This window comes from Ostrinia nubilalis, chromosome 11 (genome assembly GCF_963855985.1).
Source record: "Ostrinia nubilalis chromosome 11, ilOstNubi1.1, whole genome shotgun sequence".
Lineage (NCBI taxonomy): Eukaryota > Metazoa > Arthropoda > Insecta > Lepidoptera > Crambidae > Ostrinia > Ostrinia nubilalis.
Window position 1 is genome coordinate 6,464,123 of NC_087098.1, and position 26,966 is coordinate 6,491,088.

Consider the following 26,966-nt stretch of genomic DNA (forward strand, 5'->3'; position numbering starts at 1 on the left):
AAGTTGAAATACAGGCAAGACCAAGATATAAAATTTTGAAATTATAACTTTATTCGTGGATCTATGTATAAGAATAATTCAATTGCAATTTTCATTGAACAAATCAAGGAATTTCTTAAGTAAACATTAAGTACAAAAGAATATTCAATATTGAATATTCGAATAATAAATAACTACCTATTTACGTAGTTACTTCATACAGCTAAGTGCAGTAAATTGGCATCACGTGCAATGAGCCGGGCATACCAATATTAGCATATTAGAGCTTCGAATAGATTGTTAGATTTAGGCCTTCCAGTTAATGTATGTTAGTTAGAAATTTAGTGCCCACTTAATTAACCGAAGTGGACTGGGACTAGCCGTGTTTTACGAGCGAAGCGAAAAGTGGGCGAAATCAGAGTTCACTTGTTCCACAAAACGGAAAACACTCTGAAACACTGTGCATAGGGTCGCCAGGCGTTCGGATAAAACCGAGCTTTTCGAAAAAACCGTTTCGGTTTGATGGGTCCTGGCTTACTCGTGACTTAACTTAAAACTCTGAATTTTCTATTCTACTCCGCTTACCAAATATCGGCCTAAACTAGTTTAATCCGATTTCCGAATTCAAAAACTGGGACATATTCAAAGTGAAATGGCGCTGACTTGTCAAAGATTATAAAATGCATTCGGACCGACAGCAGCGGACAATACGAGCAGAAAGGGAATCGGTTAGCAAGGATAAAAGCGTATTGCTGGATGCGGTGAAACAAATGACATTCAGCAACGAATCACTTAAAAACAGTTTCTGATAAAATCTGATACTAGATAGACGTACTTAGTCTTTCATGTACCTTTGGTGTTACCTAAAACCTACAGAGCAGAAAAATTAATACTTTATGAAACTAAACAAAGCCCCACAATGAAATACAAGAATCTATAAAACATTTCGTAGGTGTAGAAGCTTCTAAAATCCAAGTCCTTTGAAGTTGTTACTCGCTTCACTAATAGAGTAACATAAATCGCAAGTGAAAATGAAAGGCTTACACCATTTATATTAACTTGTTTGATGTGGAGTGGTTTAGCGCCAAAAGGGGGTTACTTCCGTGCCGCCGGAGACGCGAGTCCCGGCCCACATTATTATATGGGTCACTAAAGTGTGAGCTCTGATATTAAGGCACTTTTGTTCACTAAGCCGCGGAGAGACTACGGGGAGATAGGCACATATCAATTTAGCTCGCTTACTCTTTGACCGCCATTATAGGGGAATCTTTGGTAAAGAAATATTAAAGGTGCGAATATAACATATTTTTGTGTTACATGCATGAAGGTTTAACGATAAAACTTACTAAGCATTTAGAGAAATAGCATACCTAATTCCCTATACTATACGCCTCTGCCAAATCACGGTAGACACAACATAATAATTCATTTCATATTAATTTCTCGTGTGGTGATCATTTTTATTATCATCATCTGTCTCTAGAAATAACTTAGGTCATCATTTTCAAACTTGTTATGTTCTTAGTCACATTTTGTCAATTCGACTTTTCAAAAAATTCCGGCATCAATGCAGAAATTGTCAAGATACCAAACTAGCTCACATCGATATGAGACGGTGCTTAAAGAAAAAGATTTATACGATGATAGAATTCCCGGCATCCGCGTTTTAAAACAAAAGGAAAGAATCGTCGTACGTGCCGTGACATACCCGGGGAATCTTTCTTGAAATATTTCTCGTCCACAGTCAAAGATTGAAGGGCTTGTCAATTTCCTTGAGGAAATAGCGTTCGGTATGAACCTTAGTATTATTGCTCTTGGGTTTTGTTTGAGCATCTTCATCGTGAATATTTAAGCAACTTTGGAGGTTTTTCAATATGTTATGTTGAATAAGCGAATTCAGCATGAAAAAACATTAACATCAAACCAAAAAAAAAAACAAATAAGTTTAAGAATATTCAAGTTTTTACAGAATAAGACAATAATGAAGACAATAGTAATAAATAACAATTACCCTACTGTGCTAATAATATCGTAAGGTTCAAAGATGGAAATTAAAATTACTAATTATGCTAATTACAAAAGACGTGTTATTATTGCTCAAAAAGGTGAACACGTGCTTTATCAGCCATACAAAAATAACAATGGAAGTTCAAACTCGGAGGATTATAGAAATTATGCAAAACAAATATTAAAATAAATTTACTTTGGACCAATGAAAAACATCTGAACTTTTTCATTCCGCAACTACTATTTGTGTTATATTTTTGAAAAATGAAAATCCTACGAATACATTAACTAAAATCAATTCACTTGTTAACCACACAAATAGCTATTTTAATTGGATATTTTTTATACTAAGTTCATACAAATAATAATAAAAATTATAGTTTTAAGTTACGCGACAATAGAATTAATTTTGATCCTCGTGTTAAAAACAAATACCGGCGTTTAAGCTACAATACTGTTTGGTTTTTTCATCACAGCAAAATCAACACTACACAAATCATATACACACAAGACGTCAACGAAGTAGCACATAATAGTTTGGAAAGCTCCCGACACCTAAAGACAGAAGTCAGAAGGGCCCTTAAAGACGGCAATTTTTCACGGGCTAATAAAAACAGAACCAGATATAAACGAGGTCTTGGACACGATCATTTGTCAAGCTAATCCTCCCAGCGGAAAGTGAAATTGATTCAGTATCCACGGCTTAGGATCATTTCTGTCCCTCTTTCTTTGAGACGCAACAGGAATATTTTATGTCAACTTGGACAGACTTTTGTAGATGTAGATAAAGATGTACAGTCAAATACCCTTTTAAAAGCGTATTTGAATTTCGTTTCATGAAAGGTTTTTGAAGTATTTGGAAGTATAGACGACAACACGTCAAGGCAAACACTGTCGGCTCTTATTCATTTGTAATAGAAGTGATTTTAAAAATGTGATGTGCTGTTGCCTGTTCTTAATTTTTCAATGTGCAATATGGAAAAAATATTATACAAATACTATTCAACTATTTAAATTAAAGGAATACTTAATTTTATAGGTATTGAATCTGATTTAATAATATCCCTTTTTCTACTTAATTAAAAGGTACGACTTCGAATATTAGGTGGACCTAATAAAGTAATCAAGCCATTTTTTTTGTTACAGATACCACGATGCAGCGTACTAAATCGGAACCCTAACCACGCTCGAAAAACTCTAACAAAATGCACGTTTCAAGTTGACAATCCCAATCCCAGAAGCAAACCAAAGTCTGAAAGAACTACACAAGCAGTTCAGCATCTATGATCTAAATGCCTTATTCACGAGAACCGTGCGCTGCCGTAGGCGCCGACTATGTTCGACTCGACCAAAGGCGCACTGCTCATAGCGCCGTCCCTCTCTAACAGTTCCTGCTGGATCAACGGTAAAGGCTGGCCATCCACTTTCCCGGCACCAGCTGATATATTAAAAGCCTTCTTCATATTTGCACTGTCTATGGCGATTGTCTTCGGGAATCTAGTCCTCATTTGTGTCTTGAACAACAGGAGGTACATCAAGTATATCGACAATCAGGTATGTTGTATATGAAGTCTCAGTTTCAAATATTTTCCAATAGAACCCTGCTCTCAGAATATGCTTATCTTTAATTTCATTTTTAAAAATTTCGGCAGCTTCAAATATCTCTTTCATTCAAAGATGTGTATTATTGTAAGATAGAACCGTAAAATGAAAGAAATTCGCAAGGATTTATTCGTGTTTTCTCACTGAAACTGCTGGTGGAAACGAATAAGTACATCATTAAAAGTATTTGGAATAGGAACAAGAGTAACATTTTACTTTCTTTACGGGTGTTTACAAAAGTGTTCATTCAAATTTGAGCCTTATTTTCCGCAGCCGAGATACCTGCTTACGTCGTTGGCTCTCAACGACTTATTCACTGGAATCTTGATAGCTCCAGTGGCGCTTCTGCCCGCTCTCTACAAGTGTTGGCCCTACGGCGAGATATTCTGTCAGATACAGGTAAACTATTGAAAAGGAATTTATAACGATCTTAGTTGCGGCTTATTACACCCTTCTCTTCGCCTTTTTGCCTTCTCAAAGGATTCATGGCTTTTATCGAATACAACTTACCACCATGAAAAGCGATTCGACAATGTTCAATAGTATCTCTAAAGACTGTCGTAAAATACAATGAAGAAAGGTAATGAAATCGAGAGATATCGTATTGTGGTTTATGATAATAGTTATAATAATAATATTTTGAAGAGGAACGAAAATTAAATTCAGCTAGCGAGCGTTTAATATACCGCTAACGTTATTCATGAAGGTTCACGCTTTATTTACGCCAGCTACCTTAACATATCAGAAAGGGCGGAGATAACCTTTACTTATGAATCTTTGTTAAAGATCACGTAAGTAAAGACGTAGAACAAAATAATGTTTACTCTGAATACCGTGCGTAGAAAGGTGAATAATTTTACGATAAATCTCCTAACACAGCCCTAGCGATAATGAAATAAAAAACGGGAGTGTTGAAAATGGGTAAATTAGTTTTTCATCAAAATTTCAAGAGAGTTGTTTAATCCAGTTAGACCTAGGCGGAGCTACGAAGTGCAAAACTTTATTTAAACAAGAGACGGCGAGAAAATGAGTAAAGTTGCGTCACGGAAAAAAGTTCTCAATTGGAGAGGCAAAGTTAATCGGATATCAAGGATAAAGATTCATCAAGTCACCAACGTCACTCATTCTCATCAAAGTTCCACCCCTGAATTTTGATTTTATGATTGCTATAAAAAAGTTATTTATCATTTTTGATCAGAAGCAATAAGTCACGAATTACGACAAGCCCCTGACAAAATGTGAAATAATGAAAGTGATCCGCATTGTGGGCGCGCTCTTTTGAGCCGAGGGGAACAATATGAGGATTTAAAAGAGTAATTGTTGATGATCCGGTGACGCTGCAATCTATGAACAATAAAATCGCTAAAAACTTTCGCTGGTCGTGCCTCGGGGCTTAATGCGAATCAGCTAATGGAATATAGTGACCGCGCAAAAGTCGGTGGCTTGTTAAAGTTTTAGCTTTGTAAGTTGCTCCTCTTTTCGGTGTTCCCTCTTTGTTGTATTTTGTAGATCAAGGTCATTCAGATTCTCTTGAACGCTGTCGCAATTTCCTTGTCTTTGTTACGATGTTGTCGTAACTCCAGTTCCTTTTTCTTGTTTGTGACAGTAGAAGGTAAAGTTTACACTGAAAATATTTTCCGTGGAACGCGAAGAAACAAAACACGTTAGCTCTCCATCGCTCTAAAAGTATCTCAATATTATTGCATTATGTTGATGGTTTTCGTGTTTCAGGCACTTTTACGTGGGGCCGTGAGTCAACAAAGTGCTGTGATACTCGTGTGTATGGCGATAGACAGATACCTTTATCTATTGCACCCGAATACTTATCACAAGCATTCCAGTAAAAAGGTTTGAGAACAATATTAAATTATTTAACATGTTAAGTTATAGCTATAAGTGTATACGTCGCGGGATTCAAGGGTTGAATCCAAACAGATTTTATGTCAACACACCCCATCCTAATTCAACATTCACACTTAATTCATTTAAAAGGATGAGAGTATCCACATTAATTGAATATTAAAGTTTTATTCACACTCCCGGGACTTTAGAATTCTGCAAATCCGAGGTTGCGTTCAAAGAAGGATTTGCGTACTTGATAACACCTCTCTCTAAGAAAATCTCTTTGAGCCGCTTAAGAACTCCGTAACGGGGTTCAAATCTGACTTAGACATAAAAGCTGGTGGATTCCTTTGTGCTGCTAAATTAGGCATGCATGAGCTTTGTTCTATAAACAGTGTTAATTGAAACACAACAATGGTTTTTAACATTCGTAATAGCTATTTTAGATGAGATTGGTTTCAGAAATAATATTGAATTTGCTCTCATATTGGTGTTCATTTAAGAAACATTTTCTTTTTCATATTCCTACATTATTTTCTAGACAAATTGCAATCTGTTAGAATACTACGCTAGAATAATAAGCTACTTAACTAATAATTTAATAGTTAACACCGCTTATTAAGTAGAAGTTAGCGTTTCTACGGTGTTTATCAAAGTTAGAAACCAAGTTGGAAAAGTACCTAATCCGCGTACTTGCGCATAATACGAGTAGTTAGTACGGAGTAAGCCACATTTTGATTACTTAATTATTAAACTGTTTTGTTGTTGGATCATCGTTAATAGCTACGTAACATCATTTTATGTAACATTTTTAATAATCTTTAACATGAACGTAGTTTTTACGTTGTTTAGTGGAGGTTTTATTTGAATTCAATGACCGCTGATATAAATTCAAATCCTTTATTAGTATGTGGGCACTGATAGTACTTATCCCAACATAGCTGTCCCAAATATTCTGGTTTAATTACTATTTACTGTTACAAAATTGCTGTTTCAAAACCTGCATTTAGTAAATGTTTTATTAATAAATTCTGTGTCCAATTTAGGCTGAATTGAATTTGTTAATTATTTCGTTTTGTGAAATTTTTGGCCTATCCTTTCTAACTATTGCATATTTGTTCCAGGGTTGTGTATTAGTGATAAGTATAACTTGGATACTGTCAGTGTCACTGTTTGCTATAATGGTCCTTCCACGGTCTGGATACTACTTCAACTCGACTGGCTTGATGGCCTGCGATGTCTTCCACAGCAGAGTTGCTTTCAGGTACAGTAAAATACAATTTGAACCTAATTTTCAAATAACTTAAGAAACAAAATCTTTGAAACCGTTTTTGTCCCTTACGACATTTGAAATTTTGACTACTTACCTACGTATCAATATTTAAACAGCCTTCAGCTTTGAATTTATCAAACATCCCTCGTAAATCTAGGATTATTGATAATACAGTAGTTTCTGGGATTAGCCTTTGGGGAAATGTAGTTAACAATCGATGAGATCTTTCAATCACAATGCTAGGTTTAATTCTGAAAATCTGCAACGCTCGATTTTCTACCTATACACGCTACTATTAATTCAGAAGATAGTAAGTATGATAACAATTTATATGCATAGATTTTAGTTAAACTATCATGCATTAACAATGAGTCTCATAATGGACAAACTTTTGAAACCTCAGTTCAATGTAAAATATAATGGTTTGTGCGGCTTTAACGAAGTCCCTGAGTTACACCCCAACTTCGAGTCAAGTGAAAAAGTTAAACAGAAATTTTATGCAAACGCTTCTGAAAGGGAATTTACCTCATTCATACGGCTCACGTTCCATTTCCTTAAGAAAAGGTCTTGGTCGATATAATAACTTGGAATTACTGTCGCAAAATTAGGTTTAATTCGTCCATAACCCTTCAATTTTGATGAAAAGAGGCAGGTAAAAGCTAAACCAAGCTTATTAAATTTACACAAAAAATTCATCCTAAAAATAAATAGACAGAGTGGAAATTGATATATCTACGCTTAGAACATAACGGTACCTACCTATAATAGTTTTTCTGAGGCACGACACGTACTGGCAAATTGCAGCGTAGGACGTCCACCCGGTGGACAGATGATCTCATAAAGGACGACCTGTGGCTGAAATGGTTGATTATGATGAAAATTTTTCTAACATAAAACATGTAGGTTTTTTCTGTTTCTACGTTTTCGACCTTGCTTACTAAAAAAACTTTAACTTTTAGAATCCTCTCCTGCTGCGCTTACTACTTCCCAACGACCATGGCACTGATGTACTGCTACGGGTCAGGGTTCCACGTCAGCAAGATCAGGAGTAAATGTGACCCGGAGCCTGCGAGGCCCAATGGGGTCCCTGTGGCCTGCGCTAAGACTTCGCATGGAGAACATGATATAGTGGTAAGGGCTGATTTAATAAGGTAATTAATAAGTATATTTCTTTACTTGAGCGTGCTATACCCGGAGTTTCCCTGCGTGATCATAAAATCTGAAGTGAGACACGTTGATCACACGTACCGAGCAAACGGGCGAGACAGTGCTCTCGGCTGAGTACTCGGTGTGTATGAACATTTACGCCGAGTGCTCGGCCAAGCGCGCGAGTAGGTGACTCGCTCACCCAACTCTCTCGGCCAAGTATCATTTTACTGTTTTGCTCTTCCACTCGGTGTGATCAAGGCTTTATTTTGGGTTTCACCAACAGGACACACTTGTGTCCAGCAGTCTCTTGTGTCGCGTTGGTAAATAACCCGACCATGCTTACGTTTTTATTATTCCGTAGTATTTGAGTATTCCGAAAAATACTTATTTTTTATTCCGAAGGTAAATGAGATCCCACTTAAACGTATCCCATGTTTACGATTTGACATAAACATTCCCTTTTTTATTTTAACAAGTAAATCCCTCGCAATTCATTATTCGCCAACAGAACTTTTGTAATAAAAAAAATCATAAACGAATTCCTCTTTCAAGCAAAACAAACCAGTTTTCTTTTGTCTTAACATAATACATCTGAACTACACATTTCTTGGATAAACTTTCGTTCAGAAAACTGCCTAGTTACTAGGATATCCGCACGTGCGTAAATCTTTCTTTATACTGACGACATCAGGTCAAGCTAACCACTTGTTAATAAAACTTACACGCTCGTTTAGTATGGAGCTGTCATTTTAAAACAGTGTTCAACACGACGTGTGCACGCGCACCGACGATCGCCAAACGGCTAGAGCAGCGGTTCCCGAAAGGTGGTCCGCGGAACCCTGGGGTTCCGTGGAAAGGCCGCAAGGGTTCCATAAAAATATTATCCCACGTTTCGTGACCGACGTTGTTCGCGCGCACCGACTTGTTTACAAATAATTGCATAATAACTTGATTGTTTTTCATTTAAATTTCCATTTATCAAAGTAGGGTTCCGCTAGGAAAAGTATAATCAATTAGGGTTCCTTGGCAAAAAAAAATTGAGAAACCCTGGGCTAGAGTACCTTCTGTACTCGCCACTCTGCCCGGTGAAGCTGGAAAAGCTCCTCAAGCTACCAGCGCGCATCCCTTCAAAAAAAAAAGTGTGTCACTTTTTATTAGTAAGGGGGTTACAACTTACAATCCGATCAAGCTAACTGCGCACCTCGTTGGAATGCAACTTTCCCTTGCACTCACCCGCACACCTCCCCGCGTTCGCCCTGTCCGTACCAGACTGTCGACGTGACCTCACGGCTGCCAGGTACACAGTTAACTCGACCGGGTTGTAAGTATTATTCTCATTATGTAAGTAGTTGTAATAGGACCGAATTTGCGATAAAAAGTAGGTATATACTGATGTGCTGACGTATGTACTTACTTACCTACGAATTGCAGAAACTACTGGAAGAAATAGATTTATTTAAAATAGTTGTTGACACGTTCATCTTATTCTTTGTAAGCATCAAGAACATGTATGAAAACTATAGTTCGCTGTCAAATTAGCAAACAATTATGTGAATTCTCATTGAAAAACGGTAGGCTAAATGACGTCTTATTTTGTTGTTCTATTTGGGAATATATAAATATTTATCTATACGAATTTGTCAGTCTATTTTAGTCGCAAAATGTTACAAGCATAGTCGTATCATTTAAGGGTGGGTTGCACCATCTTACTTTGACAGTAATTATGACGATAACCGGTGCTTTTTGTATGTAGTTTGACAGATTTTGACGTTTGTCAAAGTTAAAGTAAGATGGTGCAACCAAGCCTAAGTCTTGAACTTTTTCACATTCGCGTACCTACCTACTTACTAAGGCTCACAGTTGCACCACCTAACTTTGACCGTAACTATAATGAGAACCGGTGTTTTTTGTATGGATTTTGACAGATTTTTGACGTTTGTCAAAGTTAAAATAAGATGGTGCAACCCAGCCTAAGTCTACTAACTACAGGAATGGAAAATAGTAGAGGATTCAACTCAGTGAGCTTTTTAAGGAGAAAATACTACGCCATTGCGCCGAAACCTTTAATCCAGTGCCGTACCCCCAAAGATTTCCCTTCTTCTATCTCTATCTTCTGATCTGATTGGTGTTGTGTATACTTACAGCAAATCCAAGCTCCTGTCAGACCTCACAGCGTGAGCACATCTCGAACCATGGCAGCCATGTCACTAGGATTCATCGTAATGGTAACACCAGCTACAATACAAGAGGTTGTAGCAGCGTGTACGGGATGTAAGGTAAATTTAATTATTCTGCCTATATATTATAATTTGCACTTCCATTTTTGCAACTTAATTAAAATCATCAAAAATTTAAACATGGTAAAGCTGAAAATTCTTAATCAGTGGAAAGAAAAAATGGTTCGATTTCTAGTTAATTAACTTGAGAGACAGAGCTGTACGCTGTACTTACTTCTCAACCTTGGACAAGTCTACTGTGAATTATTTGCAAATCTACTTTCATTATTTATGCTTACGTCACAAAATATCTATTTACATGTTTTTTTTTTTTTTACAGGTACCGCCTTCCCTGGATTTTATCGTGACGTGGTTAGCGCTAAGCAACAGTTTCTGGAATCCTTTTCTGTATTGGCTTTTGAATAGCCACTTTCGAAGAATCAGCAATGAATTAATACAATATTATGTAAGTATGAAATAAAAATAAAAACATAAAAACCACGAATGAAAGGAGCAACTATAATTGGAATATTTATTTATATCCAATTAATTAAATGTTTTTCTGCTACTAACATTCACCATGCATTGTGTTGATACGATATAAGGTAATGTTTATTAATTATCTTGGAAATCATAGCTATTATTGCCTACTAAATCCGGTCATTGTGTTTGTGGTGTAATGGATAGTGGAGTTAACCACATAGAGTGGTAGTCCTAAGCCATACTAAGTCATTAACCGCAGAACCAATCATACTACAACATCGGCTTCTAATAGCCTTTAACAGTTTACTATTATTTTTTAATATAAACTTTTTAAGTTAAATGTTTTGTTTTATTTTGTCACAGGTATGCTGTCGGCGCACAAAACCATTTCCTAGCTACGAAAAACCAACAGGGTGCTGTGGATCTCCCGTCACATCTGACGGCTTGCACTCGAAAGGAGAATTTGAAGGACTCGGAGAAAAGTACTGGGGCGAAATACTTGAACGCACAGTCTCCTCTACGTCTTTACACGCCATACAGAAAGCATGTCACAGAGATCCTCTTCGTTGCACAGGGTCTTTCAAAGGATGCCCCAGCAGTTCATGTAAACATGATCCTAGATTTTTCGACGGCTACGGACCCACTGACTATCACCTAGACCGATCCGCCTTCCAAATAGAATCGTGTTCAAGGCAGTGTAGACTCAAAAACTCTGACTTTTGCCTCTTCAGACCCACACCAGGACTTGAATGCGGTCGATCCCGTTCCAATTTGAGCCTAGACGAGGGCAATTTCAACAAGACTTGTAACGGTAGACATCCGGAATTGTGAGAATTCCGCAACTGTCCGGTTTTCGGGCACAGAAGTAATAGCATAGGCATATATCCAGGTGTAGAACATTTTAACACAAACATCAAGTGGAAATTTGATGATTCCCCGGGCATGGACGATGATATGCAAACTTTGGAACACAATTTGGATAGAATAAGAAGTCTCAGTCACGAGAGGAACTTTAACGCGTACGGTGTAAAAGATAATGACAATTTATTAGAAGTTGAAGTGAATGAAGTAGTTGACGATGATGCGTATAATACCAAAGACTTTACCGCGAGTGCTCGTGAAAGTTGTGAAGAAAAAAGTGAATATAGTGCTACTCATAAGTTTTCCCGTACCTCTTCCCTGTCTAACCGAGAACTTGATGTGATTAAAGAGAGCTCAATAAGTTCGAGTGATACAGAAGTGACTTTGACGCGATGACTTCCGAGGGTGACTTTTGATAAAGCAGTGAATGTCGTTCATTTGGAACTGTCCCCGGAACGCACACATCATTGTAGACAAAAGTGTACTTTGACGGATAAGAGAAATCCTTAGTTGATTGATGGATAGAGAAATAGTTTTAAGTATATGTGGACCAGTAGATTCAGGTCTAATTTTTGTAATCTAAATATTTTAGTTTCAATAAAGCAATATAGAAACTTTGGTAAGACATAAAGATGTGCCAAATAATAGTAAACTAAGCTCCTATGGTGATTAAGTAAAGAAGATTGTATGAATTTAAGTCAATAATATTTCATCTATGAACCAAATATCGTGAATATTCGTTACTCCGGCATTGTGGATGTTCTCCTACTTTATCTGCCATCTAAATTAATAACAACAGTTATGTAAATGAAATAAAAGTACATTTTGTATTTTTTGTAATAGCTGTAATGCCCAATTATTTAAGGCTATTTTACTGTAGCTTTTCAAAATAACTAGTTGATCTTTTCATACTTATTTAATTTTATTTATCGAATTACACTTGTATTACCTAGGCATCTAACAATGCAATTACTTTGAAATTCCTTATCATTTTTATTAGCCTTTTATTATTTTAATGTAATATATTTCACTATCGTTGTACCTAGTTGTTCTTTATTTGTTTAATTCCTAAGTGTATATAAATATAATAAGACTGTTTCAAGATTTCTTAAGGATACTCAGAATCGCACAATACAACACTTTTTCTTCTATATGAAATAACAATTGTTGATGTCTACATAAATGTTAATGCAGCAAAGAGGAGAGAAATAAATTGTTTTTATACACCGTGGTTTTATTTCATCGTCTAATTTTAGTCTAATTCACCAAACCTTATGTTGGTTACTGGTTGACGTTGTTACAAAAAAATATAAGAATAATACTGCAAGATATTAAAGTATTTTTAAATTACTATATTATAAAAGAAACGTGTCATTTAATCACGTGTTCTTACAAAATAAGTGTTTTTCTTTCTCGATTGGCATTAAAATAATCACTTTTATTTGTCATAGCGAAACAATAATTTTGGTACTCTTAACATCGTCTGAGACAACAATCTTAAAAGGATATTAGAACTGTTTGTAAGTAAAAACCTATGAGCAGAATGTATTACTGACAGAATGTCGGTGGGTGTTAGAATAAGCTTTTCGTATAAGCTTTCGTAAAGCTTTTCACTTAGTCCCCTTTGAAGGATAGAAAGGCTTCACTACAACAAAAGGAAAGGGATATGAAAGTATGAAGAAACACATTTCTGAACATTTAAAGTAATAGATTATTTAACACTCAGTTATACAATAAACATTCAGATGTTACTCGCAAGATGAAAAATAATTTTCAATATCGAGACCAAAATGCAAGTTTTGTGCCATAATCTTTCTTTATGACAATCATTAAAACACTTTACTAGGAAATGGGTAGCTGGAACTGTGGCCGATAGTACTTACCTAAGTCATATGCTCGAATAAGATTTAAACGTATTGAATAACAATAAACACAATCATGTTTATTATTAACTTAATTAAACAAGACAAACAAATTCACATCCCATTGTCGTGTTGCCGGGTCCTGGATAAAACCCGGGCCATGAGCGCATAGCTGAAGGCTCAAACCCCTAGATTGAAGAACTTGTACTACGAGAGGTGGGGTTAGTAAAGTCGGAAAGCATTTGAATGCAGGCAACGCAGGACCGGTCATCGTGGAAGTCCTTGGAAGGCCTTTTTCTATCAGTGGACGTCATTTAGGTAAAACGGAACTCGAACGGAATGGTACTTATAGTGAAATTACTGCACCATTGCACTAAGTTTTTTCGTCTTCATTGGGATAATCATATTATGCAAATACAACAACCATGAACATGGAAAAGTTTTAAAACACACATGTCTAAAGGAAGTGATTCATTGGAAAAATCATATGCACCGACCAATACAATAACCATGCGAACATGGAAAAGTTTGAAAACACACAATATGTCTAAAGGAAGTGTTGTACAGCTTAACTAAAGGAAGTGGCACAGCACAGACACTTAGGTATTATCTCAATCACACGTGAGTATTCTTTGGGTAAGTATAGTCACGTTGCACGTTTTCTTGTTATTGTTAAACTGTCTGGAAGCAGCAGATGATGACTGATGATGAATAGTGATATGGACGCAGATTATTTAGCTCATGGAGCCCTTAATGGTCGCACGAGACCGCGGCACAAATTGATACAATTTTGACACTTGACCTTTTTAAGGTTCCGTAGTCCTGACAAGGAACCCTTATAGTTTCGATATGTCTGTCTGTCTGTCCGAGGTTTTGCTTGGAAATTATTGGCACTAGAGAACTGTAATTTTGTGGAGGTATGTATATTAATCACGCCGACAAAACTGTAAAATTAAATTTTGAAGAAAAAAAAAATTACATAGGTACCCTACCTACATGTCATGTAAAGTGGGGATGAATTTTTTTTTCATCTTCTACCCCATCGTGTGGGGTATCGTTAGATAGGTGTTTTAAAATGGCTTAGGGGTTTCTAAGACTATTTTTCCATTTAGGGGACTGTTTGCAAAATATTAAAGTTTAAAGTGTCAATTTTTGTTCGAGTACCTAGCCGGTCCTCCGGTCCTCTATTGTATTTAATTCTGGCTAGATACTAGCTGACGAAATGGACTGTACTCGTAGATACCTAACAATATTTTTGATGTCATTCAGGTGACACATAGACTTGCTAAATTGCTCGGTAGGCCGTTTGGTGTAGTGGTTCTGAACGGACTACTATGCCGAGAGGTCCCGGGTTCGATTCCCGGCCGGGCAGAAATTGAACAGATGAATTTTAATTTCTGTGACGGGTCTGAGTGTTCCTATGTATATGTATGTATTTACAAAAAAAAAGTATTTAAGGCTTGGTATTTCTGCTAAAGTAGGTATTTCGCGCTGTCAAAATCTGCGCGCGCAATACTTCGCCGAAGACAGCGCGCCAAAGAGCTCTCGCGGCTACACAGTATAGAAATACGCAGTTTAGAAATACGCAGTTGGTTAGGTTAGGTTGACTTCCTTCCGTTCAAGCATCACACTCACAGCACTTTCTAATAAGTACAAATCATATCCAAGTGATACAAATTAAAACAACTTTCAAAATTTTTGGGAATATATTTTAGAATCGAATAAATATAGAATATAACTGCCAAAGTAAACACGGTTCAAAGAGGCGTGGCGTCACCCGACCTTCCGGAATTTCCGCACCGGCTAAAAGAATTTCAAGATTACGTCACCCGACCTATCGGTAGATCCTCGGGAGCTTGAGCGATTGGAAAAACATTTTATGATCAGTTACTCGTAGTAGCGATTAATTAGAGCTTGGATAATAAATTATTTATAGTTGTTGCAATTCACGAAACTTTGCGAAATGGTTAATTACATTAATCAGTACACGCATCAATTTTGTTCAGTCTTTTTGTTTATTAATAAATAAAAATATCATACTAAAATTGCATACATATTTGTTTGTATTGGTCTGGGTGTTTTCTTTCCATAATTTATGTATAACGTATGTACGGGGCTCTGTATCGAAAATAACTATGAGCAATGAGCATCACACACGGTTTTTAAATGTTGCGAAATTTTTATAAATGTTGTGCTTTAGAGAGTCGAGAGTATAGCAGATAATTAGTCCATCGTGAGCAGAAATTTGTCCACTAATATCAAAATTCGTTCAAATTATAGTTTTAAAGTTATTAGGAAAAAACAGATTTTGCTGGGGTAACGTTTCAAACATTACCCTGGCAATTTTTTTTTTTTGAAAGTCGTTCTATCCCGGAACCAAATACATGGATAGATAGCTCTTGTTGCGTAGTAATTTGTGCACGAATAGCAAAATTTGTTCGTGTTCCGGTTCTCAAGTTATTTAGAATTTTGCTGGGGTAATGTTTTGTGATGTCCCAAATCTCGTAAATGGCTCAACGCAGAAATTTGATTTGAATGATAAACACCAGTGTAATTAAAAGATTTCGAAAATCAGATAAAACGGATTTGTGAGTAAACCAGTACTCTTACAATCGAATAAAAAGGTGTAGCATGTACCCCTGGTACACCTTTATAACCACAGTAAATATAAATGATGTGGCTTTGCGCAAAAGAGAGATTTCAAGAAATATAATCTATTTTAACAGTCTTACTTTCGTGGCCGAATACGCGATTCCCTTAAAACAAGGGAACATGGCATACAATGGACAAATTAAAATGTTCCTTGAATAAGCTATCCTGTTAATTTCAGCTTTATATTACGACTTATAAGAAAGTTATCAAACTGCAAAAAAATATCAGGAATTCTTCTATAAGCCGACCAAATTATAAAGGTTACAAAAAAGCGACCGTTCCATACATAAGGCTTGCCATCTTAAATGAACGGTAGGTATAATATCGAGGTTTCGTCAGTACAGTTGCGAACAAAGGTGTTTGTGTAGTGTAGTTGAGTTGAGAGGTCAGATTATTGAAATAATAAAACGAACATTTTATTTTTTAAATACTATTTAAAAATAATTTACATTACAGATAACAATGAGAGGATGACATTGCAAGGTGGTGCCAGTCCAGTCTTAAATCCGTTGATATATGCTGCATCTGCCATGTTTTTGGCTAAAAGATTCTTCTATCTTGTAGCTTAGACTTTTATTACAGACCTTAGACAGTATTTTTGGAAAACTTTTACGCATGGTGGAGGAAGGGACGCTCTAGAGACTCAAGTCTAGAAGGAGTCACATGAACTCCAAGTTTTAAATCCGTTGACATCTGCTGCATCTGCCATCTTTTTGGCTAGAAGATTCTTCTATCTTGCAGCTTAGACCTTTAGCTACAGACCTTAGACAGTATTTTTGAAACATTCTTACGCATGGTGGAGGAAGGGACGCTCTAGACACTCAAGTCTACAAGGAGTCACATCAACTCCAGTTTTAAATCCGTTGACATCTGCTGCATCTGCCATCTTTTTGGTTAGAAGATTCTTCTATCTTGCAGCTTAGACCTTTAGCTACAGACCTTAGACAGTATTTTTGAAACATTTTTACGCATGGTGGAGGAAGGGACGCTCTAGAGACTCAAGTCTACAAGGAGTCATATGAACTCCAGTTTTAAATCCGTTGACATCTGCTGCATCTGCCATCTTTTTGGCTAGAAGATTCTTCTATCTTGCAGCTTAGACCTTTAGCTACAGACCTTAGACAGTATTTTTGAAACATTTTTACGCATGGTGGAGGAAGGGACGCTCTAGAGACTCAAGTCTACAAGGAGTCATATGAACTCCAGTTTTAAATCCGTTGACATCTGCTGCATCTGCCATCTTTTTGGCTAGAAGATTCTTCTATCTTACAGCTTAGACCTTTAGCTACAGACCTTAGACAGCATTTTTTATTATTTATTTGTGTCAGTCAGTGTGCTCTTCTAAAGAGTGTAAGACGATTGTATGTAGGTACTATTAAAATGTAATTTTAACTCATTGGTTTTGTCTCATATTTGAGGAATGTACTATGTATCATGAGTAGAGTCTTCGTTTAAAAGGATGCGAACGATTTAAATTTCAATAGGTAGACAAAATTGATAATTCTTAATTATCAAAAATTTAAGCTTTCTCCAGTAACACTGATATTATTATACTGTGACTCATCAAAGTCATCATTGTCAAAAATATTGACAAATCGCGAACTGTCACGGCCAAAAAACTGACACGCGTCCGTCCTCCGTAAGCGCCACCGCGCGACTGATTGAGATTGTCCAAGCCGTCATGGACGATTTTTTCCACATTTTTTAACATAGTAACTAAATAAGACGCAATATAAAAATTTCATCCGTTAAAAGCCCTCAAGTTATTTCTGAACTTTAGTTTAGTAAAAGATTTAGAATCTCAAATCGCTTATTTTAAAAATAAAACCATAAATAGAAAACGAATAGAGGTAACTTTGGGAATTTATTCTATCGAGTCAACTTCATCAAATCGTGTTTCCATCCGTTAATAGCCCTAGAAAATATCCTCAACTATGCCCAATAAAAATCTTAGCCTTTAATTTTACTGTTTAGTACCTCAAAAATGAAAAATGAAAACCTCATTTTCGCCATTTTCTCTGCTACCCGGCCTTGTATGTTTATATCCGTTGTCTAGTGCCCATAGGTACAAGCTTTGCTTAGTTTGGGACTAGAAGCGTAGTAAACAATGTCCAAGGATATTTATTATTATTTATTAATTAACCAATTGCCAATGATCCAGAAAAATAAACAGTGTTTTATTTTTTAGTTAAGTGCCTACTTTTAATAGTGTTTTATGACCATTTTCACTAACGTCACAGCATTATATTAAAGGGTAGGATGTAAGGGTAGTGAAATCAAAGTATTAATAGTGTAGGTTTCATTTAAAAGTTTTTATTTAAATTTAAGTCTTAATACAATGGTAGGAAACATTAGTTCAGAATGCAATCGCATAATTAAGCAAATCTTATGAATAAAAATAAGATACGATTAAAATAGTCCTTATTGAAATGAAATTAAGTTAAAGGCGCAAATGATAAGAGAAACTTAAACTTAATACAACATAGAAGACCTTAGCGCACCCTCATAAAGGACAATGTCACCTACTTACATATACGTGTAATTACTTAGTCGGGTCATAAGTTCTGTCACATGTTTATAGTGAAATAATTGATACTAAATTTCTTTTACGGTAATCATTTATATACCAATAGAAAGGTATTAAAACAAAGATTTTATGCTTATAAAAATTATTTCAAATTTTCCTCGCAATTATGAATACAAGGGTTCAAACTGCGCGGTCAATGGTCTCTAGAAACACGAGCGAATTTCGTATCAATATCGGCGGCTGGTTTAATACAGGATGCCTTGAGGGACTCCAAATCAGTATGAGGCATAGAGCAGGCCTTCCTCTCCAAATGTTGCCATATTTTCTAATCCAACAGATTAGAGTCTGGACTGGATGAGGGCCAGACTTCGTGCCGGCTGAGGTCAATTTTACGCCCTACGAGCGGGTTTTGCGCGCTTTTCGCTCTATGAGCTGGCTCAGAATCCTGCTGGAACTCCCAGTGTATGTTATTGGGCATGATATGTGAAAAAGGTTCTATAAGCTTTGTGAGAACTGAATTTTGATACAGAATAGCTTTCGTTTTTATGCCTTTCATGCAAAAAATACCTCAAAAAGCCCAAATTTGAGACATGTTACCAAACCTTGAGTGACGATAATAGCTGGCCTAGCTGGACAGCCGAAATTAAGCTGGTGCTTCTTCATTGATGTACGCATCCAACTTACCATTTTGTTTTTTTGTAACTCTCCTCCATGGTAAATTAAAACATTCGAAAAATTTTATTCAAGGTACTTTTTTCCCGCGTACCGCTTAAGCAAAACGTGGGATTTCTTCAATCTTAGGTCTTTTAAACGCGCATCCAAGTAATTTTTGATTTTTATTCAAAAAGCCTTTAGTCTTCATAAATACCAATTTCACCCTGGTTCTGCTTTAGCCTACCTCCAGGGCAGGCAAAGTCTGCTAACGCATGGGATTTTTTTGAGTTCGCGCCTTCGCAGCTTTTAACGCTGCTGGAGTCCTAACCGTGCAAGAACAATTACTTTTGTTTTGTGTCTTCTACACTTAAAACTTCATTATATCGTTTGATGAAACGATAAACGTAATATCAATATTTAATTAAATTTTTTCAGCACATCGAAAATCTGCTTTGGCGCGTGACCGCACCAATGCAGCGTGACAATCGCTGTTCGGTCTTCTTTATGCATCCACTACATATTTAAAAACAAATAAAATTCAAAACAGTGAACATTTTTAATTTCGTTAAATATTCTAAATTCTAATTCAATAAATATTTTTGAGACCTTCATTCAAAATTCAAAAGTTATGATCATGTGACAGAACTTATGACCAGACTTATTTAGTATGCTAAGATTTCCCAAAGTCATTAATGGCACGATGATGTTACTGTATAATTTACAAAGTGAAAAATACCTACTTACTTTATCTTAAAAAATAAGTTTCATATCATGACATAGATGAATTTCACAGGAGAAGAGGAAAATTAAGGATAAATCGATCCTGATTTTCGGTACATTCACGAGATTGATCTAACATTTTAAGAATTACTTATTTTATTTCCTGAATTATCATTTTCATATCGCCATCCCTAATGTAAAGCTTAATATTAAAATCACAATTGTAGAAATAATTTGATCTAAGTAATTTGAAATTAGGTACATCAAAATGATTTTTACTTGATTGTTTTACAATCAATATCTCTCTATTTTCCTCGGTCAATTAATCACTTTTTTGTCCCCATAGATCCGTGCCATCGCCAGTTCTCTCCGATCGATTCTTTATAACATCCTTGGATGCTGACTTTAGATCGTAAGCCCATCCGATCCAAGCGAAAAAATCGATGAAGTACGTTGTGAAGTTTAATTTCACGTTCCCAAGTTCCGAGGTCCGGTAGTCCCATGGAAACACATGGTGGTAGTTGTGGAAACCTTCTCCCAGGACAACAGTAGTAAGTAGAACGTTTTGACCGGGCAAAAGCGTTTTGTCGTACGGCTTGTAGCCCCACATGTGGGCAACGCTGTTGACGCAACAGGTCAGGTTCAAACTCACGACAAACCGCAGCATGTTCAAATGCCAAGCGTTGTTCCAGGTTTCGCCCCAGAAGTACACCGGTATGACAGTCGGGAGGATAAAACAGAGAGTAGTTATAATGGGTACGTCATATCTGAAACAAAAATTTAAAAATATTACAGTAAATTCGATACCGTAGCTTTTTTGTAGCTGAAGATAGCAGCAGTGAAAAAAATAGATGGTGCATTTCTTAGGGATTACCACTGGTTATCCAGCAGAAGACTATCAATATACTCGTACTTATATTTATTTATAGATGTAGGTAAATACATAGTTTCTAATGTAATATGGGACAAGAACTCTATGGAGAGAAACGTACCTATTGCTCGTTGAAGGATAACACAGAACTTTCTAATCATATTTTATGCAAGAAGAAGAGGATCTTATTATACCTTCTTAAGAGAAATAAAAAAAATATTGTTAAACTGAATTCTATTAATCTTTTGTAGAAATTAGTACTTACTTTTCTTGGAAACGTAAGACAGGATTATTGTATAGATCTGACAAGTCTATGCACTTTCCTTGTTTTATTACTTCCTTAGATTTCTTAGTCATCAGCCAGCCTAGATGAGAGTAGAAGAATCCACGGTTTGCGTTGTGAGGATCGCCTTCAGTATCTGAGCATTTGTGGTGCAAGCGATGTTCCCGAGACCAGTTTATGGCTGTCTTTTGGGATGCTATGCTGTTTAGTAGCATGAGGATAATCTGCAGTGGCAGTTTTGCTTTGTAACTTCTGTGCGACCATAGTCTATGAGCACCTGCAGTGATGCCCAGTATTCCTAATAAGTAAACCAACACACCTGTAAACAAATTAAATTAATTATTATTTAAAAACGGTATTGGATCAAAAACGAATTTAAGAAAAAATTAAAAAAGGATATAAAGTAGTGTAGAATAAAAATGAAATATCAAAGGTTCAATAGCAAGTTTGCGTGATTTAAAAAATACATTTTGAGTAATTAAATCGCAAAAGAAAAAAAAGTATTTCAAAAACTCTTAAAGTAAATGGATCTAACATTGTATCAGGCATCTATTTAATAACTGAAAATTTATAATAAGTACTTACCGAATCCCATAGTCAGCCATTTAGCTGTTGTGAAACATAAATATAATCCATATAACCCAGCGACATGGAAGTAGATGTAAACAATAACTAAATGATGTATTATTTTCAATTTTTCCATTTTCTCTGGTGGTTTTATTGTATCCTGCGGCATATTTTCTTCATTTGGTTTTTCGTCAGATTCAGTCATGCGTGGAGTCATGATTTTATAGTATAAAAAGTTAAGTAATTACGAGTAATATTCGATCACTGATTGATGGAAACTAGGTAAGAAATTTATCAGTAAAAATTTTGAATTGAGTTAGAACGAGTAATGTCCAATTCGTACAGAATTTAATGTGACTCCGTGTAAGTATCAACAGGTACAGTTACTTTTTTTATTTGGTGTCGTATTTATATATTTTTAAGGAATAACGTCACAAGTACCTAGGTATAAATATTACAATAGAACAATAAGTGAAGGTGCTTAGTCTAAATGATGTTGTTTAAAATTAACATAACATAAATACTTACTTTTTTTGGGAAAACCTCCAAAGCCGGTACGAAATGACGGCCTACTGTCGTGATGTGTCATGGCGTTTATTTTCCATGTTTTCTTTTATATCATCATAGTTGTCACGTCCTGTCCTCAATTATTAATTGGTAATGTACCACAAGATAAGTGACACCCAATTTGAACCATCCACCATCGCACCACTTGCCACAAATTATTTTACCCTCATCTAACTGTAACAGTCAAGATGTGCAGAGTTTCTTGAAAATAAAAACATAGCTTTCATCATCATCATCATGTCAGCCATAGGACGTCCACTGCTGAACATAGGCCTCCCCTAATGCTTTCCACGTTGATCGATTGGTAGCGGCCTGCGTCCAACGCTTCCCTGCTACCTTTACGATGTCGTCGGTCCACCTTGTAGGTGGACGTCCCACGCTGCGTTTTCCGGCACGCGCCCTCCATTCCAGAACCTTGCTGACACATCGGCCGTCAGTTCTGCGTACTATGTGCCCTGCCCATTGCCACTTCAGCTTGCTAAACCGTCGGGCTATGTCAGCGACTTTAGTTCAAAATAGTAGTAGACTTTAGTAAAAACATAGCTTTGCGATTGTGGAATTCCATTTATCATCATCATCAGCTCCCCTGGCTTACCTGAAAGAGTTCGGATGCAGGTTGGCCGTGGTAAGGACAATCTGGTCAGGTGGGGATTCTTGGATGGTTCAAAAATGTGCAGGTGCGGTTTTGTTCCCCAGTCAATGAAGCACATGATGTCGTGCCATGAGTGCCCGAGCAACTGCACGCAGGAGGATTTAATTAATGCTGCCGACAACGCCATTCTTGTAGCGGAGTTTTGGGCTGACACTGTGTAGGTTTGTTGTCGACACGATAAGAAGAAGATCATCATCATCTGACTGATTTCTGATGATGATCTTTTGTATACTAAAGTGATTGTATACTCCAATACCACTATAGCATAAAAATTGCCGCCCACTTTTGGCATCAGTAACACTACTCCGTGAGTTCTTAGCGTAAAAAAATATAAATATTAATGAAGAATACCATTGAACATAATGATTTTTTATTTTTTATTTTATTAGGGTAAAAACAATGTTGAATACCATGTTGCAATAAGTTCTCAAATTGATTAATATAGTACCGGAAGTGAGTTAACGCCGTAGCGTTATTACGATCGAATCGAGAACGGAATCGTGTTGGTGGGGGAATCGTGCGTCTTTCCGTTCTATCCTCCTGGGGCCTGGCGTCATATATTTATTACATAAAACAAAAAAATGTAAATCAACGCTATCTGTTGAAATTTACCAGAACTTTTAAGTTAGTTAGTTAGATGGTGCATCTGTCCATCATTCTTAGCTGTGATTGGCTAGTGAAGTGACATTTATATTTTTTTATCTTTAATTGAACTAGCGACGGCGCCGCGACCGGGAACAAGTGGTTAGTAATAATGAAATTTTTACTAAAATATGAACGATTTCTATAATCCTTTGTTATTATTCGTTTAGGGATTTGAACTGTTTTATTATCTGAGTATCACTGATTGTGGAAATACGTATGAAAACTACGAAAACCATGGTGAAATCTGAATGTCATACAGGTATTACATGAGGTCCCAATTACTAGTGTAAACTGACAGAGCCCAGTGTAATACCTGTATGACATTATACATTTTCTATTAAATAGCATACAATCTGATATTATTTTCTTATTTGTTTAGGTAGATATATGTGAATATAACATATTAGAACGCTCAAAAATCGATTTTACTGGTAAAGTCGGCCCAGAAGTATTATCAACACCTCAAGTCACTTTGATTTTTTTTAATGACATTAAATAAATTTTATGGCACCTAATCAAATTGTTTTTTAATTTTTTTTATTGCTATTGACCTTATCTACATCATTTAATGTTAATTACACATTGGTGTGATGCATTTTTTTATCACGAGGATTTTTTAATTTGAGTCATCCAAATGAAATGCAATAAAATTTTGAAATACTATTTAAAAAAAAATAGAGATGCAATGTTATTGCCCAAACATGACATAAAACTTGATAAAGAATCTATCTAGCTACATTTTAAGGAAAAGGTACTTAAAAATATCAATATTTGCATCCACTGCATAGAAAAAAGTTAGTACAGGCAGAAAAAAAATTAAAAATATAGCAAAAAAATTTTTGCCTTCTCAATATATTTCAAAAATCGATTCAAATTCGTTGTAGATAGTCAAGAAACTTAACTAGGAATTACTTTTGTGCAATTTATTACGGGACATCCTGTACATGAAATAAAAAAGTCGTTGACATTGGGAACCGATGTCGTAAATATATGACACTAGCTGACCCGGCGAACTTTGTTCCGCCTTAATGGCAATAAATAAGCAGACTTTTTTTTTATTTCGAACGGGATAAAAAGTATCCTATGTCCTTCTCCTGGCTCTAAACTACCTCCCTGTAAATTTTCAGCTAAATCGGTTCAGCCGTTCTTGAGTTATAAGTGAAGTAACTAACACGACTTTCTTTTATATATGTTACAGGAAATGTATGAAATCCGTCATTGTATACAATTCCTAGGAATTGTGTATAAGTCCTAAAATCACCCGGAAATGTGTGATGTAAATTATATTAGACACATTTCCTAGGAAATTTACACATTTCCTAAACAGCAATCGGAAATGTAATTAAGATTTCAATGAATACGCGTGGACATGCGGGGAGGATATCGCATCATCCGATTAAGCGGGGTCTCTATCGAATCGTCAAATTTTTTGTACGCCTAGTTGTCAATGGCACACAAATTTTAAGCCTAAAATTTTTTTACACAAAATTCGGAAATGTAATTAAGATTTCGGCTGCTGTGTATGTGTAAGGTCGCAAGTCTAACCTAACCTAACCGAGACTTTGTTATCCAACTACAGGAGTACTAAAACCTTCATGCCAATAATAGTTTAATAAAAGAGATGTTAAAATTAGGGATTTCCAATACTTCAGCGTAATATGCGTGATGCCGAAAGAAAGGTAATGCCAATAAATTTTAGGCAAATATTTTTTCGGCCAAAGTATAGGTAATTAGTGCGAAAACAACTTGTTAGCATGAAGGTTTTAGTACTCCTGTAGCTGGATAACAAAGTCTCGGTTAGGTTAGGTTAGACTTGCGACCTTACATATTATACACAATAATAATTGTGAGTTAAAAGTACCTATTGGCCAATGTGGTTTGGCTAAGAAATTTACCACCCGATTACGCGACCGCGCTTGTGCCGCTTAGTTTTATACATTTCCTAATACAATATTGGAATTCTATAAAATTCCTAGGAAAAGTATACATTTCCTAGGATATGTGCGTATTAAAAAATCTCTGTGGCTATATTTTATACATTTCCTAATTAGCTTCGGATTTATATACATTTCCTAGGAATAGTATACAATTCCTAGAATTCATACATTTCCTGTAACATATATATAGATTGAGAAAATTGCCGTTTTCCAGATAAAAATTTTTATTTTATTTTTTATGATAATTATATCAATTATTAATACTATTTGGATAGTTTTCATATGAATTTACGATCAAAATAATTCCCGGGCCCCAGGAGGCTATACATAGCCAGAACGCAAGGGTGTGAAACTAATCGAGTATAGTTTGGAGATGACTTTTTTTACTAAGCTCCTCCAAACTATACACGACCAGTACGCATACGCTGCGTACTGCTCGCGTATACTTTGTAGTGACTTAGGTCAATTATCTTACTCCAAAATATACATCGCCAGTACGCATACGGACTAATCATGTATGTATTGTAATAATGCGTGATTACAATTTATACGCGAGTTGCATGCTAGTCATTTTGTCTTATTGACCTCTCTTTCTATTACATATTAACACTGCAGTACACGCGCCCCCTTTTTTACACCAATACACGCGCGGCCTACTCTGGTAAGCCAATTTAAAATCACTGTAAATCAGTTTGTAAGCAATTTATGAATAAAATTACTATGTAAATAATAAAAGTGTTTATTATAGTTCTTTTATAATCAAAGTTTCTTTGTATAACTATTTGGGATAAAACATTATAAACAGATTAAAAAGTTGTAAATTTTTTGGACCAAAATTGCACTCTGAGATCCATGTTAGCAAAAAATAAATTACCGAAAAAATATGGTTTGTTTTTTATCTGTCATAGTATTCTACTGCTTGGTACACGGGGTAAATCCATTTTTTGCAAGTCTTCCATAATTTTTTTCTTGAGTGATTTCGGGCTTTTGAGTAGATCCGCAGTTTTGACGGCCAATTTTAGAAAAGTGCGTAGACGCTAGCGACTCTAGCTTTACTTGCATATTGACAATTTAGTAAACGAGGCTTTCCTGGAATGCCAGCTCTCTGGCGCAAGTTCTTAAAAAGTTACAGCGTAAAATGTTACCCTGGTCTACTCTAGTAGGCCGCGCGTGTACTCTAGTGTTAATTCATATCTGCGTGTCTACTTTAAACATTGAATCATCTTTCGACACGTATTCTGCCATAGAAAAGATATTTGTTTTGGGGCTGATATTTAATTTTCACCAATTCTCGAATAACTCTTAAATTAAGAATTATGTAGGTATGGAAATATGTCAAAATGATTTTGTTCTTGAGATAAAAGTTAATAAATAAAATAAATAATAAATAAATATCCTTAGACATTTTACACTGCGCTTCTAGTCCCAAACTAAGCAAAGCTTGTAAATACATACTTACTATACATAGAAAACACCCAGTCCAATACAAACAAATATGTTCATGCACACAAATGTTTGTACTGTGCGGGAATCGAACCCGCTACCTCCGGAATAGTAGTCCGTTTCGAACCACTACACCAAACGGCCGATAATACAAACCTAGCATTTAAAGTCTCG

General features: G+C 35.9%; 2 protein-coding genes across 2 annotated transcripts in view; one reads left to right on the top strand and one right to left on the bottom strand.

Moving 5' to 3' along the window:
• LOC135076116 (trace amine-associated receptor 8b) overlaps positions 1-12,636 on the top strand; it is a 69,343-nt gene extending 56,707 nt beyond the window's left edge. Inside the window, exons 2-9 of the mRNA XM_063970580.1 lie at positions 3,133-3,540; positions 3,862-3,987; positions 5,320-5,436; positions 6,555-6,694; positions 7,663-7,834; positions 9,997-10,128; positions 10,409-10,534; positions 10,915-12,636. Of these exons, the coding sequence (XP_063826650.1) occupies positions 3,322-3,540; positions 3,862-3,987; positions 5,320-5,436; positions 6,555-6,694; positions 7,663-7,834; positions 9,997-10,128; positions 10,409-10,534; positions 10,915-11,382 (1,500 nt within the window). The 5' untranslated portion in view covers positions 3,133-3,321 and the 3' untranslated portion in view covers positions 11,383-12,636. The remainder of the gene's footprint in view (positions 1-3,132; positions 3,541-3,861; positions 3,988-5,319; positions 5,437-6,554; positions 6,695-7,662; positions 7,835-9,996; positions 10,129-10,408; positions 10,535-10,914) is intronic.
• A 7,005-nt stretch (positions 12,637-19,641) lies between these two features.
• LOC135076130 (acyl-CoA Delta(11) desaturase-like) lies at positions 19,642-21,926 on the bottom strand. The gene is made up of 3 exons (XM_063970599.1): positions 21,567-21,926; positions 20,964-21,300; positions 19,642-20,594 (listed from the first exon to the last, which is right to left on the bottom strand). The coding sequence occupies exons 1-3, from the start codon at positions 21,763-21,765 to the stop codon at positions 20,150-20,152; spliced, it is 981 nt and encodes a 326-aa protein (XP_063826669.1). The 5' UTR covers positions 21,766-21,926; the 3' UTR covers positions 19,642-20,149.
• Positions 21,927-26,966: the final 5,040 nt, after the last annotated feature.

Coding starts and splice junctions, on each gene's coding strand:
- LOC135076130 (XM_063970599.1), bottom strand. CDS start 21,765: ATGACTCCACGCATGACTGAATCTGACGAAAAACCAAATGAAGAAAAT. Junction 21,301..21,566: donor ATGGCTGACTATGGGATTCG/GTAAGTACTTAT, acceptor ATTTGTTTACAG/GTGTGTTGGTTTACTTATTA. Junction 20,595..20,963: donor GTCTTACGTTTCCAAGAAAA/GTAAGTACTAAT, acceptor TTTTTGTTTCAG/ATATGACGTACCCATTATAA.